At 35.8% G+C, this 12,556-nt stretch overlaps 1 protein-coding gene, 1 non-coding gene and 1 pseudogene across 2 annotated transcripts; 2 read left to right on the plus strand and 1 right to left on the minus strand.

Annotated features, from left to right (window-relative positions):
- Nucleotides 1-1,938: 1,938 nt before the first annotated feature.
- On the plus strand, nucleotides 1,939-2,370 carry LOC107058970 (ferredoxin, root R-B2-like; annotated as a pseudogene).
- Nucleotides 2,371-3,491: 1,121 nt separating this feature from the next.
- On the plus strand, nucleotides 3,492-12,022 carry LOC102584933 (pentatricopeptide repeat-containing protein At5g04810, chloroplastic-like). The gene is made up of 10 exons (XM_015305269.1): nucleotides 3,492-4,303; nucleotides 5,463-5,590; nucleotides 5,998-6,138; nucleotides 7,286-7,372; nucleotides 7,676-7,829; nucleotides 8,566-8,625; nucleotides 9,235-9,663; nucleotides 10,106-10,401; nucleotides 10,653-10,782; nucleotides 11,155-12,022. The coding sequence occupies exons 1-10, from the start codon at nucleotides 3,590-3,592 to the stop codon at nucleotides 11,641-11,643; spliced, it is 2,628 nt and encodes an 875-aa protein (XP_015160755.1). The 5' UTR covers nucleotides 3,492-3,589; the 3' UTR covers nucleotides 11,644-12,022.
- Nucleotides 12,023-12,371: 349 nt separating this feature from the next.
- On the minus strand, nucleotides 12,372-12,444 carry TRNAE-CUC (transfer RNA glutamic acid (anticodon CUC)). Its single transcript has one exon. It is a non-coding gene; the product is annotated as a tRNA-Glu (tRNA).
- Nucleotides 12,445-12,556: the final 112 nt, after the last annotated feature.

Consider the following 12,556-nt stretch of genomic DNA (forward strand, 5'->3'; position numbering starts at 1 on the left):
TTGTAAATTCTTTTTCCATTTCTTCTTAGATTTTCAAGCATTACAACAACCATAGTAAAATGTGGGGTAACCAAATTATCAACTTCATCAAAGCTATGGTTCTAACCAGTGGCGGACCCAGGATTTTCGTTCAGGGGGTTCGAAAAATAAAAGTATAAACGTGTATATATAAGCCAACAAAACAAGATTTCAAGAAAGTAGTAGTATTTAGTTTTAGTGGCGGACCCTTGAATTTTTTTGGGTTTAAAACCACACTTTTAGAATGTTTTATAAAATAAAAAACAAAAAAAAAACGTGAAAACGGAACTGAAACCCTAAAAAAAACAAAAAAAAAACTGAAATTGAAAAAGATAAAAATAAAACGCTACTGCAGGGATTCGATCCCGCAACTTGAGACTTAATTTTCAGGGAAAATACCACTAGGCTATCTCTTTCTCCTTGTCATTGAGGGGGTTCAAAATATATATATCCAAAATAAATACAGAAAATTACCTTATATATACAGTGTAATTTTTTGCCGAGGGGGTTCGGGTGAACCCCCTGGAACCAACGTGGGTCCGCCCCTGGTTCTAACTCTTATATTTATTTGAAATTTGTCAACTTATTACTTGTAGAAGTATGTTAACAATTCAAATAATGATTGCCCGAGTAAAATAATATTTTTCAACGTTGAATTAATAAAATCGTATTTAAAACTATTAATTGAAAAAGAAATCGAATAAATCATTTATATATATAAAAAATATTAGGTAATACTTTGTATTTTAAAATGTAAGAGAAATAAATTTTAAATAAATGCATGTGAAGTTTATTTAGATTTTAGGCCTCTAATTTAGATTTCGCTTTAGGCCTCCGATTACGTTGAGCCGCCCCTGTTGAGTATGTTATAGACCAGTGAACTTTGTATTTCTGTAAGAGGGTGTTTCAATGACTTATAACATTGACCACTAGTATTATTAAACGAACATGTCTAGTGTAATTTTACACGCGTCTCGTCGATCAATACTATGTCATCTACGAATAACATAGATAACAACACAACAATTCGTCCATTACAACAAGTGTTTTAAATCACCTCTTACTATTTTTATCTGAATTTTAGCTCCATCGTACATATCTTTAATTATCCTAATATAAACCACAAAGACCCACTTAGATCAAGATAGCTTTTTTGTTGTTTTGTTTTGCTTCTTTGCCACTTCAACAGTTTAAATGAATGAGTTTTCTTTTTCTTTTTGTTTGTTTTTATTAGTTATTAGTAGAATTCAGACTATATAATATAAAAATACAGATATCTAGAAGAGTGTCACCGAACAGGAATTGTAGCTTTGCTCCTCAAAATTATCATCTTCACAGGTTCATATTTTCTCTACTCATCAATTATATCTTTGAATTTTATGTATGGTATGAATTGTATTATTTAACTTTCTCTTGCCAATTTTTATTTATATGCGTTGATCTTAATATGTACTTTAGAAATAATCGAACACTCAATTCTCTTCAAACCCCATTTAGTGAAATTTCACTGGACATATTACACGTCAACAATTATTTGTTAGATCTTGATTTATAATGCTAATAGATTAATTTAGTCTAATTAATCAAATCATTTTATGTTTCAACAATTAGCTTTACTTCATCTTACTTGCTCAATGGTGCACCATCAACAAAATCCTCTGCCTTCACCAAAAAGCCTCCATGTACTCTAGGTGAGTTAATTTCACGTATCGTTACTGAACTTTATCCTCTATATAACGATAAAGTAAGAAGACTATTTTTCATCATGTTAAAGTATTAGTACCCTCACAAAACTATTGTTTAGTTTATAGTCGATAAAGTTTAGTGACTATACGTTAAATCAATCATGCTCTAGGTTCTTTGAAGAGTATTTCCAAAGCATTTGGATTGAATTCTTTCTCCAAGTTCAAAGTCTCAACAATGGCACTATACAAGGTGAAATTGATAGATCCTAATGGTATCAAAAACGAGATTGAAGTACCCGATGATCGATACATTCTTGATACTGCAGAAGATGCAGGAATGGAACTTCCATACTAATGCAGGGCTGGTACTTGTGGAACTTGTGCAGGACAGTTGAGTTCAGGATCAGTAGATCAATCCAAAGGCTCGTTCCTCGATGAAAGCCTAATTGAAAAGGGGTACGTATTGACTTGCATTTCGTACCCAAGGGAAGATTGTATTGTTCATACGCACAACCAAGACTTTAGCTGTGTTGCTCAGACTCTTCAAAAATGTAGACGAGTGGAGTTAGACCCTTCCAAAATAGTAAAAAATTTGGAAGATCTGACACGGATTGATAACATTTTTGGAGAGTTCAAGCGACATAGGCTGCTTTTAGCTAGTAACTAAAGGCTTAAATTCAAGGTATGGTATCAACATTAAATCCTACTTTGATCTTGTCAATGGTGCCTACATTAGTCTCAAAAATACCTTAGAAAGTGTTATATCAACAATGTTATTGCCAAAAATTGACAAGGGCAATGAAACAGTGTCAGCATTCGCGCTACCAAATGCAGAGAGGGCCACAACTTGTTTATAATGGTTCACGTTACACGGATAGTAAACTAGTCCTCTAGGGAAAACAAACGTGTCTCCGGATCTTGGCTTCTACGTATAAAGAATGTTCTTTGTGACGATGAATCCAGCTTCAAGAACACTTTGTACGCGGAACAAGAGCTCAGAGACACGAGGGTACGTGTGTTAAGGGGAGGGGGGTTAACGTTAACAACACCCGAAGGAAATGGTAACATGGCAAGTGAGACACTTTCCATTTAGAGCTGGGAATTTTGCCTGACTAGCTTTTGTCACAATAAAGGTTTGTGGGCATGCCAATGTAAGTGAAGAAGTCTCCACACATTGTTTGATTTGTTGGGAGGCGTTAGCAATGGCAGAGGCAAAATTTTTATTAATGAAACTTCTCATTCAACGATATGATTTTCCAGAAAAGGGGGTTCAGGTGAAACCCCTTGTGTTCATCTAACTCCGCCCCTGATTTGGAAGATGAAGTGTGAAAAGATGCCATGGCACTTGCATTTGCAATTCTTGATATGCCATTGACAAATAGTAAAATGAGTGAGAAAGAGTGCTTAGTGAAGTCCATTGTCATAGGCATAGATAGTTGAATCAACAGAAGAAATGAGGTATCACTTTAAATTCAGAGTAAAGAAATTATCAACATGGATTGTGATGCAGTGATGAGATTGTTTCACCCTTAATCAGAAATCTCAGAAGAAAATTTTGTTGGAGCATCACCCCAAAATGGGCCCTACACTACGCGATTCAAATTTAATTGGAACTCCAATATGAACTCCAAAATATCAGGTGGGAAATAAAATTGACATAGCACCAATTCCTTCTTGGATTAATTGATGAAAATATTTAAAGATTATGACTAAAAAAATACTCATTTAAATCTCGAAATTCAAAAAATATCATACAAGATCGAAACTAGTCACTCAACACCGAATTTGCCCCTCATGCACCACTCAAGAATCAAGATTACCCCTTCGAAAATTTTCATCTCTTCATTGTCTTCTCAGTTCTCACTCTCCAGTTGAGTTAACTGATAATGGATACCATCTTCTCCCTCTCTCCATCTCCGCCACCCTTCTCCGCCGCCATTCACACCGGAAACCACCACTCCACCACCGTCTTTTCCTCCCTCAGAAAATCCTCTTCCAGCTCCCCTGAAAAAATCCCTCTTCCATACACTCCTAAATTTACCAAAAAACCCCTCAAACATCTACTTAATTCCACCGCACCACCTAGCCTCAGTAACAAGCTATGGTTATCCAAGAAACTGTCACCACCCCCACCCCCTACCCCACCCCCAACTCCTCCACCATTTTTAGCAAAAAATGAGGAAATGCAGAAAAGAGTTGAAAATAAGGAAAAAGGAAGAATCTTTGTGGGGAATTTACCATTATGGATTAAAGAGGAGGAGGTTGCTGAGTTCTTTAGACAATTTGGGGCTATAAAGAATGTGATATTGATAAAGGGTAATAGTGGGAATGAAAAGAATATGGGTTTTGGGTTTTTGAAATATGAGGGTCCAATTGCAGAGAAAGCAGCTATGAAGGCAGTGGAGTTTGATGGTGTTGAATTTCATGGAAGGGTATTGACTGTGAAATTGGATGATGGGAGGAGATTGAAAGAGAAAATAGAGGAGAGGAACATGTGGCACGAGGCGATGGAGGGGTCTGGGAGAGATTTCAAGAAGGTTCTAGAAACACAGCCGGAGAATTGGCAGGCGGTTGTTTGGGCTTTTGAGAGAATCAAGAAGGTGTTATGCTTACTGGAATACTTCAGTACTCTGCTTGCAGTGCTGTAGTCCCTTAAAATGTATGATTGGAAGTGTTTAGATACTTAAGTTAGTACATTTGTTACTTATTACAAGAAAAAACATGATAAGGTTTTAGAATTGGATGAATTAAGTTGGTTCATTATGTGCTATTAGCCTAGTTAATGTGGCAATACTTTAGGTGCTAAATGGTGAGTACAAATATTTATGAGCTATTTGCTTTGGTAATGAGAAAGTGATATGTCTAGTACTTATCAACTATCAATGTTTCCTTTTTCTGATATTCCTCTATCTTGCTTCTTTGTGGCTCTAGAGCAAGAGAGGTTGTTAACTGAAAAAAGCAACATATCCACATGACCCTAGACAAGAAGGTATGGTGGTCGAGGATCAGGGTAGAAGGTTAGTAGGTAGCCAAGTGTTGTCGCACTTTATGTGGGAGGGTAGGGGGTTAGCCTCCTCCTTTTCCTCTTCCCATTATTGGTAGTAATATTTAGTAATTGCCTAGTCTTCTATTCTTCTATGTGTGGTACTATTAATTGCTTTATTTGCTTTGTATTGTGCTATTTGGTTGTTATATTTTTCTTGCAATCCTACTTCGGTAACATTCCTTTTGAGCCGAATTGGAAACAACATCTCTATCCCACAAACATAGGGGTAAGGTCTGCGTACATCTACCCTCCCTGGACCGCACTTGTGGGATTACACTGGGTATGTTGTTGTAATAATTCTTAATTAGTTACTCCCTCGTCCTTAATTGGTCATCCCCTTCTCCGTTGACCCAAGAAACGGAGATCTTCATTCATGGTTTACCCCTATGTAAGGATAAGATGAGGTGCTAGCGAAGTTATGTTGTTCCTTGGATTGTAACTAGCAGCGACAATGTGTACTTTTGATGATTTCAAGTCCTAGAAGACTTCTATGTGCTTGTGGATATGCTGTACTTGCATGTAACTACATTTATATTCTACTATATACTGCTTATTATTACTACTATCTCTGATATGCCTTTCTGTTGAAGAAAAGTTAATATTTATTTGTGGTATACCTTACTTTCATTTTAGTCTCATGTATAGTTGTGTGTTAGGCTTTTAAGAAACTCTTGATCATATCTTCCGGGTAAAATAATTCCTTCTATTTGTAGCCATCCAGGAAAGAATTTGGCTTAATGGTGAACTACTACGCTAGGAGGAGTGACATGCATCGTGCACGTGAAACCTTTGAGAAGATGTGTGCTCGAGGAATAGAACCAACCTCTCATGTATATACCAAGTTAGTCCACCTTTATTAACTGTTACTTCCGTTCTATCTATCCATCGTTAGACAACTCTTCCAGTAAATAACCCCATAACTAAATTCTTATGGACGGATGTGATTCAAGGCCGATCTTGGCCACATATTTGCTCATTCTTCAGTTCAACATTTCTTCTTTTTTAAAGTGTAACCCAAACCTGTCCCCCATCCCACCCCCCACAAAAAAATATTTTCTTTAGACACTTGTGGGAACTGGTTATTATTGTAACTACTTAATTGCTATGCTTATTTCCTCTGAAATATATAACATTGCTACTCCTGAAAATTGGTTCCATGTTATATGCTGCTCCTGAAATTGAAAATGAAAATGAAAATAGACACTGTATTATCTGTATTGCTTCAAAGGAAGTGTTTCGCATTTGCAGCCTTATTCATGCTTATGCAGTGGGTAGAGACATGGAAGAAGCACTATGTTGTGTGAGGAAAATGAAAGATGAAGGAATTGAATTGAGTCTTGTAACTTACAGCATTCTTATTGGAGGATTTGCCAAAGTGGGCAATATAGAGTGAGCAATTCAACCACTTTTAAATGTTGTTATTCATTTGTCATTGTGTTGTTTCTAACATTTACTTAGCTTTGTTGAGTTTGATTAGTATGAAAATGTTGGGCTCTCCTTTTTTCACCTTTGTTTAATAAAGGACCTCGGATGTTTGATGAAACTGAAAACAATATCAGAGAACAAAAATTGAGACTTGATTAGACTATCTTTAAATATGTCTATTCTCTCTATTTTAAGTATTAAAATATAAAATTGTGCATGATTAAAGTTATCATCCTTGAAACTGTTAGAGTAGAAAAACATATCTCTCTTGAACAATTTATGATTATTAATAAGCTTAATGTATGAGCACATATTTTCTTATAACATCATATGCAAGTCAAAATTCTCTAGTAATCGGACAAATATTTTTGTTAACCTCAATAATTGTCACATATTTTCTTATATGTAACGTCAGATGCAAGTCATGTTTCTCCAGTATACAGACAAGTATTTTTGTTAACCTTAATAATCTAAAGTAACATGTTGCATTTTCACATGCAAAGTTCTAGGCATTGAAATCTCTATCATCTATCTTCTAATATGCATCATCTTTATCAAAAAGTCATCTGATATTCATCATTCTTAGATTTGAGTTGTTTGCACCTAAACTTTCATATAGCATTTCAATGACCAGCAGACTCTAAAGTGATTTTTAATTTACCTTATCAAACATACTTAATGGCTAAGTCTAATAACTTAACAGCCAACTGGTACTGAATTGGGTAATCAATCACATTTAGCTTTAACCTTTGCTCAGTGCCTTACACTGGGGGAGTATCTGTACTGTTCTATTCAGTTGTTTCTTTTCTTTGAAGTGTAGCCCCCCTATGGCATCTAAACAACTTAGTCCTACTGCATGCTAGAAAATAAGAAACCTGAAAAAAAAAAACTGATTTTCCACATTTGGTAAATGTGTATATGATAATGTCTTTAATGCGTAAAAGAATTTTCTTCGCTTAACACTTCTCTTGAGTAATCTAGTTTTCTTAGTTCTCTCAATTTATTTATTTTTTATCAGGAGTTCTCTCTAGTTTTTTGAGTATCAACTTTCATTCGGGATATCTGATGAGAACTTTTCCTGATATGTCATTTCTCTTTCTGTTTCTTGAAGAGCTGCTGAGCGATGGTTTGAGGAAGCCAAAAAGAGGGATCTGACATTAAATGCAATCATATATGGGAATATCATCTATGCTAACTGGTGTGTTTTCGTTGAATTTGATCCTTTTTGTTTTTTCTCTTTCGTGTTAGAGTTCGTTTGGTCTTGTGTATGCAGTTTAAGTGTAAACAATTGCTGTTGTTGGCAAAATCTAATTGCTGCAGCACTATTCATTCTCTGCAGTTCTCTCATATTATTTTATAGGACATTATTACGAGTTAATGTTGGCCAAATGCTAATTTCTGCAGCAGTATTCCTTCTCTTCAGCCTTCTCATATTAAATTCTTTTCCTAAAGATATTATTACAAATTAATGTTGTCTGTTGGTTTTATTGTCAAATGCCAGCCAAACATTCAATATGGATCGAGCCGAAGAATTGGTCAGGGAGATGGAAGAGGAGGATATCGATGCTCCAATTGATATCTATCATACCATGATGGATGGTTATACTATGATAGGAAATGAAGAAAAATGTCTCATTGTATTTGATAGACTTAAGGTAAAAGTTTGTTCAATGTAACTTCACAGATTTTGATTGATGAGTGAAAGTCAATATGAATTGGTGAAACTTGAATGTATCTCTACGTGTTTAATATGGTTTTTTCTCATGTTCGTTTATTTTGGTTGGATATTCTAGTTTCTTTATTGAGAAAAATTGGAGAATGTCAAGTGAACATTATATTGAAGCATTTGTTTTCCTTTTTCCCTTTATCCTTCTGAGAGACCTATACTCTTCCTTTGTTAATACCTTAGTAGAAAAGATGGTTTTAGGTCAAATAGGCATTAGTTATCTAAGTTTATTTATTTTTGGCCATCTTACTGCTGTATTTATGACATAATTTTGTCTACTAATATAACTTCTAGATAGAAAGGATTAGCAAATTGTAACATTTTGCTACGAAGTGGTGTTCGTAAGAGAAGACGTGGTTGGCATTTACTTTCTCAAAAAAACAAAGATGGTTGACATTTTCATCAACAGGGACTGGGACAGCCTTCAGGCTTTACCTTTAGACATTTTTCTACGAAGTATTCTAAGCGTCATCAAGTGTTTTCCGTAAGTGAAGAAAACTCTTCATACAGAAAAGGAGAAAGTAGAAAACCTGAACAGTTCAAAATAGCAGTAAAGCACAGCCTTTCTAAACAGTACTTTTAAGATGAATAGGCAGCGGCATGTGCTCTGAATGTTAATCGTCCTTGATGATTGATCTAAAGAGTTACTGTAATTATTAACGCAGGAGTGTGGATTTACACCTTCAGTTGTCAGCTATGGATGTTTGATGAACCTCTATATCAAGGTGGGTTACTCTTCTTGCTGTTAGATCACTCAGAATCTTCCTTACGTTTAACTTGTTAAGTTGCTTCATACTTACAGGAAAAAAAACTTGCAGAATTTTCTTCTTTTTATATGTTCTTTTTTCTCACACTCTTGGTCTGATATCTGTAGCATAGACCATGCAGATATAGGCAATTGGCACTTTAAGAATAATTGAGTTTAGATTCGGACTTCTGCTCTCAGTTTAACATGTCAGATTCTTCCTTCAGAAAAGCCAAGACTCAACAGTGTGGAAGGCTTTTACTTGTGCTAAACAAATAAAAATTTAGCTACTATTCAACCAGCAAGAACCCTTTATTTGGGGGTTGCCAACTAGTGTATATCAAGTCAAAGTACTAAATTGGATAGCCTGGTCATATTAGCTCTTCGCTTCTTTTCCATTTCAATCAGTCCATCATTCTTCAGTCGACTAGGCTTTATTCCAAACTAGTTAGGGTCTGCAATATGAAATCTTTGGGCCATTTGAGCATATAATTCTAGCTACTACTCACAACTTGATATTGTTTATAAGTCATATAACAACTTCTTTTGTTCATCTGAATTTCGTATAATTGGTGTTAAACCATTGCAGATTGGTAAGGTATCCAAAGCTTTTGAGGTCAGTGAAATGATGAAATTGGCTGGCATAAAGCATAACATGAAGACATATTCCATATTGATGAATGGATTCATAAATTTGAAAGATTGGGCTAATGCTTTTGCAATTTTTGAGGATGTAATAAGAGATGGTTTGAAGCCAGATGTGGTACTTTATAATAACATTATCAGAGCATTTTGTGGCATGGGTAACTTGGATCGCGCCTTACGCATTGTTGAGGAAATGAAAAAGGAGAGGCACATGCCAAACTCGCGGACATTTATGCCAATCATTCATGCCTTTGCAAAAGCTGGAGAAGTAAGAAGAGCACTTGACGTTTTTGATATGATGAGGAGGAGTGGATGCATTCCAAGTGTTCACACTTTCAATGCTTTAGTTCTTGGCCTTGTTGAGAAGCGTCAGGTAAATGACTGAACCATATATCGAACTATTAGAAATGGCTTCATCTATGCCACTGCTGTTATAAAAAGGGTTCATTCGTGCCATTATTTTTTAACAGAAAATATATCGAGTTTTGCAAAATCATTTATGCCATGTGGCCTCTTATTAAAGGTCCACATCACCCAATTAAAAAGACTCAATATTTAATTAAAATCTAATGTAACATTGGACCCATTCAAATATAACCCGACCCACCCCTAATCCATTTCCTTTTGCCCAACCCACATCCCAACCCATTTCCCTTTTTTTCTCTCCCACATTTTAGATTGATCAGATAGCAACAAAAAAAAAAAAGTCAAAGAACCCTATTGGCATCTGCAATTTCTATTCTGAAAAAATGCTGTGCTTATGCAAATGCTTTTCCTTAGCTCCTTATTTGTTAACTTTATCTAACTTGATACAGATGGAGAAGGCTGTACAAATTTTAGACGATATGTTGCTTGCCGGCGTTAGTCCAAATGAGTACACATATACAACCATTATGCATGGTTATGCATCTCTTGGTGATATTGGAAAAGCTTGTGAATATTTTTCAAAAGTTAAAAATGAGGGTTTAGAGCTCGACATATATACATATGAGGCGTTACTCAAGGCATGCTGTAAATCAGGCAGGATGCAAAGTGCTTTGATGGTGACAAAAGAAATGAGTGCCAAAAGCATCCCTAGGAATACCTTTGTTTATAACATATTAATTGACGGGTATGGTTAGATTTACAGTTGATGTGTACCTGTTTATCATACTGCTTTCGTTAGGATCATAGCTTACATTTTATACTTTAATAAACTTAGGACCATCACTCAATGGAACAAAAACAGAAGGAAAGCATGTCGATTAGCATAATTTAAATTTCCACTTTCCCTACTCTCCAGAGGTTCTTCTGTTCATGCTTGCCTTTCTTCTTACTAGACCATGATTCTCCTCCTTTCTTCTGTATTTCTTGTTGATGCAGATGGGCTCGACGAGGTGATGTCTGGGAGGCTGCTGACCTGATGCAACAGATGAGACAAGAAGGAGTTCCACCTGACATCCATACATTCACGTCATTCATAAATGCTTGTTGTAAAGCTGGAGACATGCAAGTATGTACTTGATGATAGTTGTCTTAATGCCTGTGGTGAATATGTTGAAATCATTTGTTACTTCGTATGCTGATCAATAATTAAAGCGGAGCAACTATTATGCAGTGAAACAACAATTACTACTACGCCCCAAGTTATTTGAGATATATTTCATCCACATGACATGAGTTAGCAACTTATGGTCCTAATAATACTTGGCCTGCAAGGTTTATTTGCATCAGATGCTTTCAGGAATTTGATTTTAGCTGCTTTTCGTTATCTTAATTGGTCTTTAAATCGTGGCTTTTCTTAGCAAACAAAATTATGCACTGTTTTATTTTATTACAAGTAATAACCAAAAGATTCTGATCAATGCTTTCATGTGGTTTACAGAGAGCAATGAGAGCAGTTGAAGAGATGGAAACTGTTGGGATCAAACCTAACTTAAAAACCTATACCACTCTTATACATGGTTGGGCACGGGCTTCTCTTCCCGAGAAGGGTTTGAAATGTTTTGAACAGATGAAGCAGTCTGGTCTGAAACCAGACAAAGCTGTATACCACTGTTTAATGACATCATTGTTGTCAAGGGCGGCATTTGCTGATCAAGATTACATTATAACGGGAATCCAACATGTTTGTGAAGAGATGGTGGAGTCTGGATTGACTGTTGATATGGGAACTGCAGTTCATTGGTCCAAGTGCTTGAGAAAAATTGAGAGGACTGGTGGTGATATAACAAAATCGCTTCAAAAGACCTTCCCGCCTGATTGGGGTTCTCACCGAACTCTTAATGCAACATCAAATGACAATGAGAATGAGGAAGGGTCAGACAGTGGTGACGATGAACGTAGTTCTTTTTATGAGGTAAAGAAATGCTAACAATGATTCAGATTTCTATAAGGAGGCGTTGGCATAATCTTTATCAGCCTAGTTGCTGCTTGTGCCCAAGAGTCCCTAGGTGTGTATATGGAATTTTGACACTAGTTTGGCTTGATCAAGATTGTTTTATTTTATCGTAAACAACTTCTCTATTTCTACGAGGTAGGGGTAAGGTCTATGTACACTCTACCCTTCTCGAACCCTGGGTATGTGATTGTTTGGCTTGATTAAAATTGTGCAATTTATTCCATATTCTTGAATTGTAAATGTCTCTTTTTGGTTTAGACTTGAAGTAGCTAAAGGGATTAGTTTTGGATGTACAAATATGTATTAAATCTGTAACTTTTGTTAAATGCACATTATTATTTTGCAATTTTCATTTTTTCTTGTAATCAGATTTTATGTATCACTATCAGCACAACAACATATTTGGTATAATTTCATGGGCGGGATTTGAGTAGGGTAGAATGTAGGCAGACGTTACTCTTATCTTAGAGTTGTGGAGGTAGTGGTTGTTTTCGGAAGACTCTCAAATGAGAGCAGACGAAAAATGAAAATGAAAATTTCTTGGAGGTAGAGGCTGTTTTTGAACTCTCAAATAAGAGATTTGAGTAGACGAAAAATGAAAGAGAACATCAACAACATATTTGGTATTAACGGGTGGGATTTGAGGAGGCTAGAATGTAGGCAAACGTTATTCCTACCTCGAGTAGACGAAAAAAAAGGAATTCCGTTGCCGGGACTTGAACCCGGGTCTCTCGGGTGAGAGCCGAGTATCCTAACCAACTAGACTACAACGGAATTGCTACTTCAATTACATTTCCACATCCAAACCCAGAGAATACTGCAAAACAAACCATAAGTTGGATAAAATTATTCTTTTTTCTGACCATATAGATACTCGTTAGCTATG

Source organism: Solanum tuberosum, unplaced genomic scaffold (assembly GCF_000226075.1).
Source record: "Solanum tuberosum cultivar DM 1-3 516 R44 unplaced genomic scaffold, SolTub_3.0 scf00707, whole genome shotgun sequence".
Lineage (NCBI taxonomy): Eukaryota > Viridiplantae > Streptophyta > Magnoliopsida > Solanales > Solanaceae > Solanum > Solanum tuberosum.

Excerpts from the sequence above, each read along its gene's own strand:
- LOC102584933 (XM_015305269.1), top strand. The coding sequence starts at position 3,590 with ATGGATACCATCTTCTCCCTCTCTCCATCTCCGCCACCCTTCTCCGCC. Across the intron at positions 7,830-8,565 it reads TTGTATTTGATAGACTTAAG|GAGTGTGGATTTACACCTTC; the intron begins GTAAAAGTTTGT and ends TTATTAACGCAG. Across the intron at positions 10,783-11,154 it reads GTAAAGCTGGAGACATGCAA|AGAGCAATGAGAGCAGTTGA; the intron begins GTATGTACTTGA and ends TGTGGTTTACAG.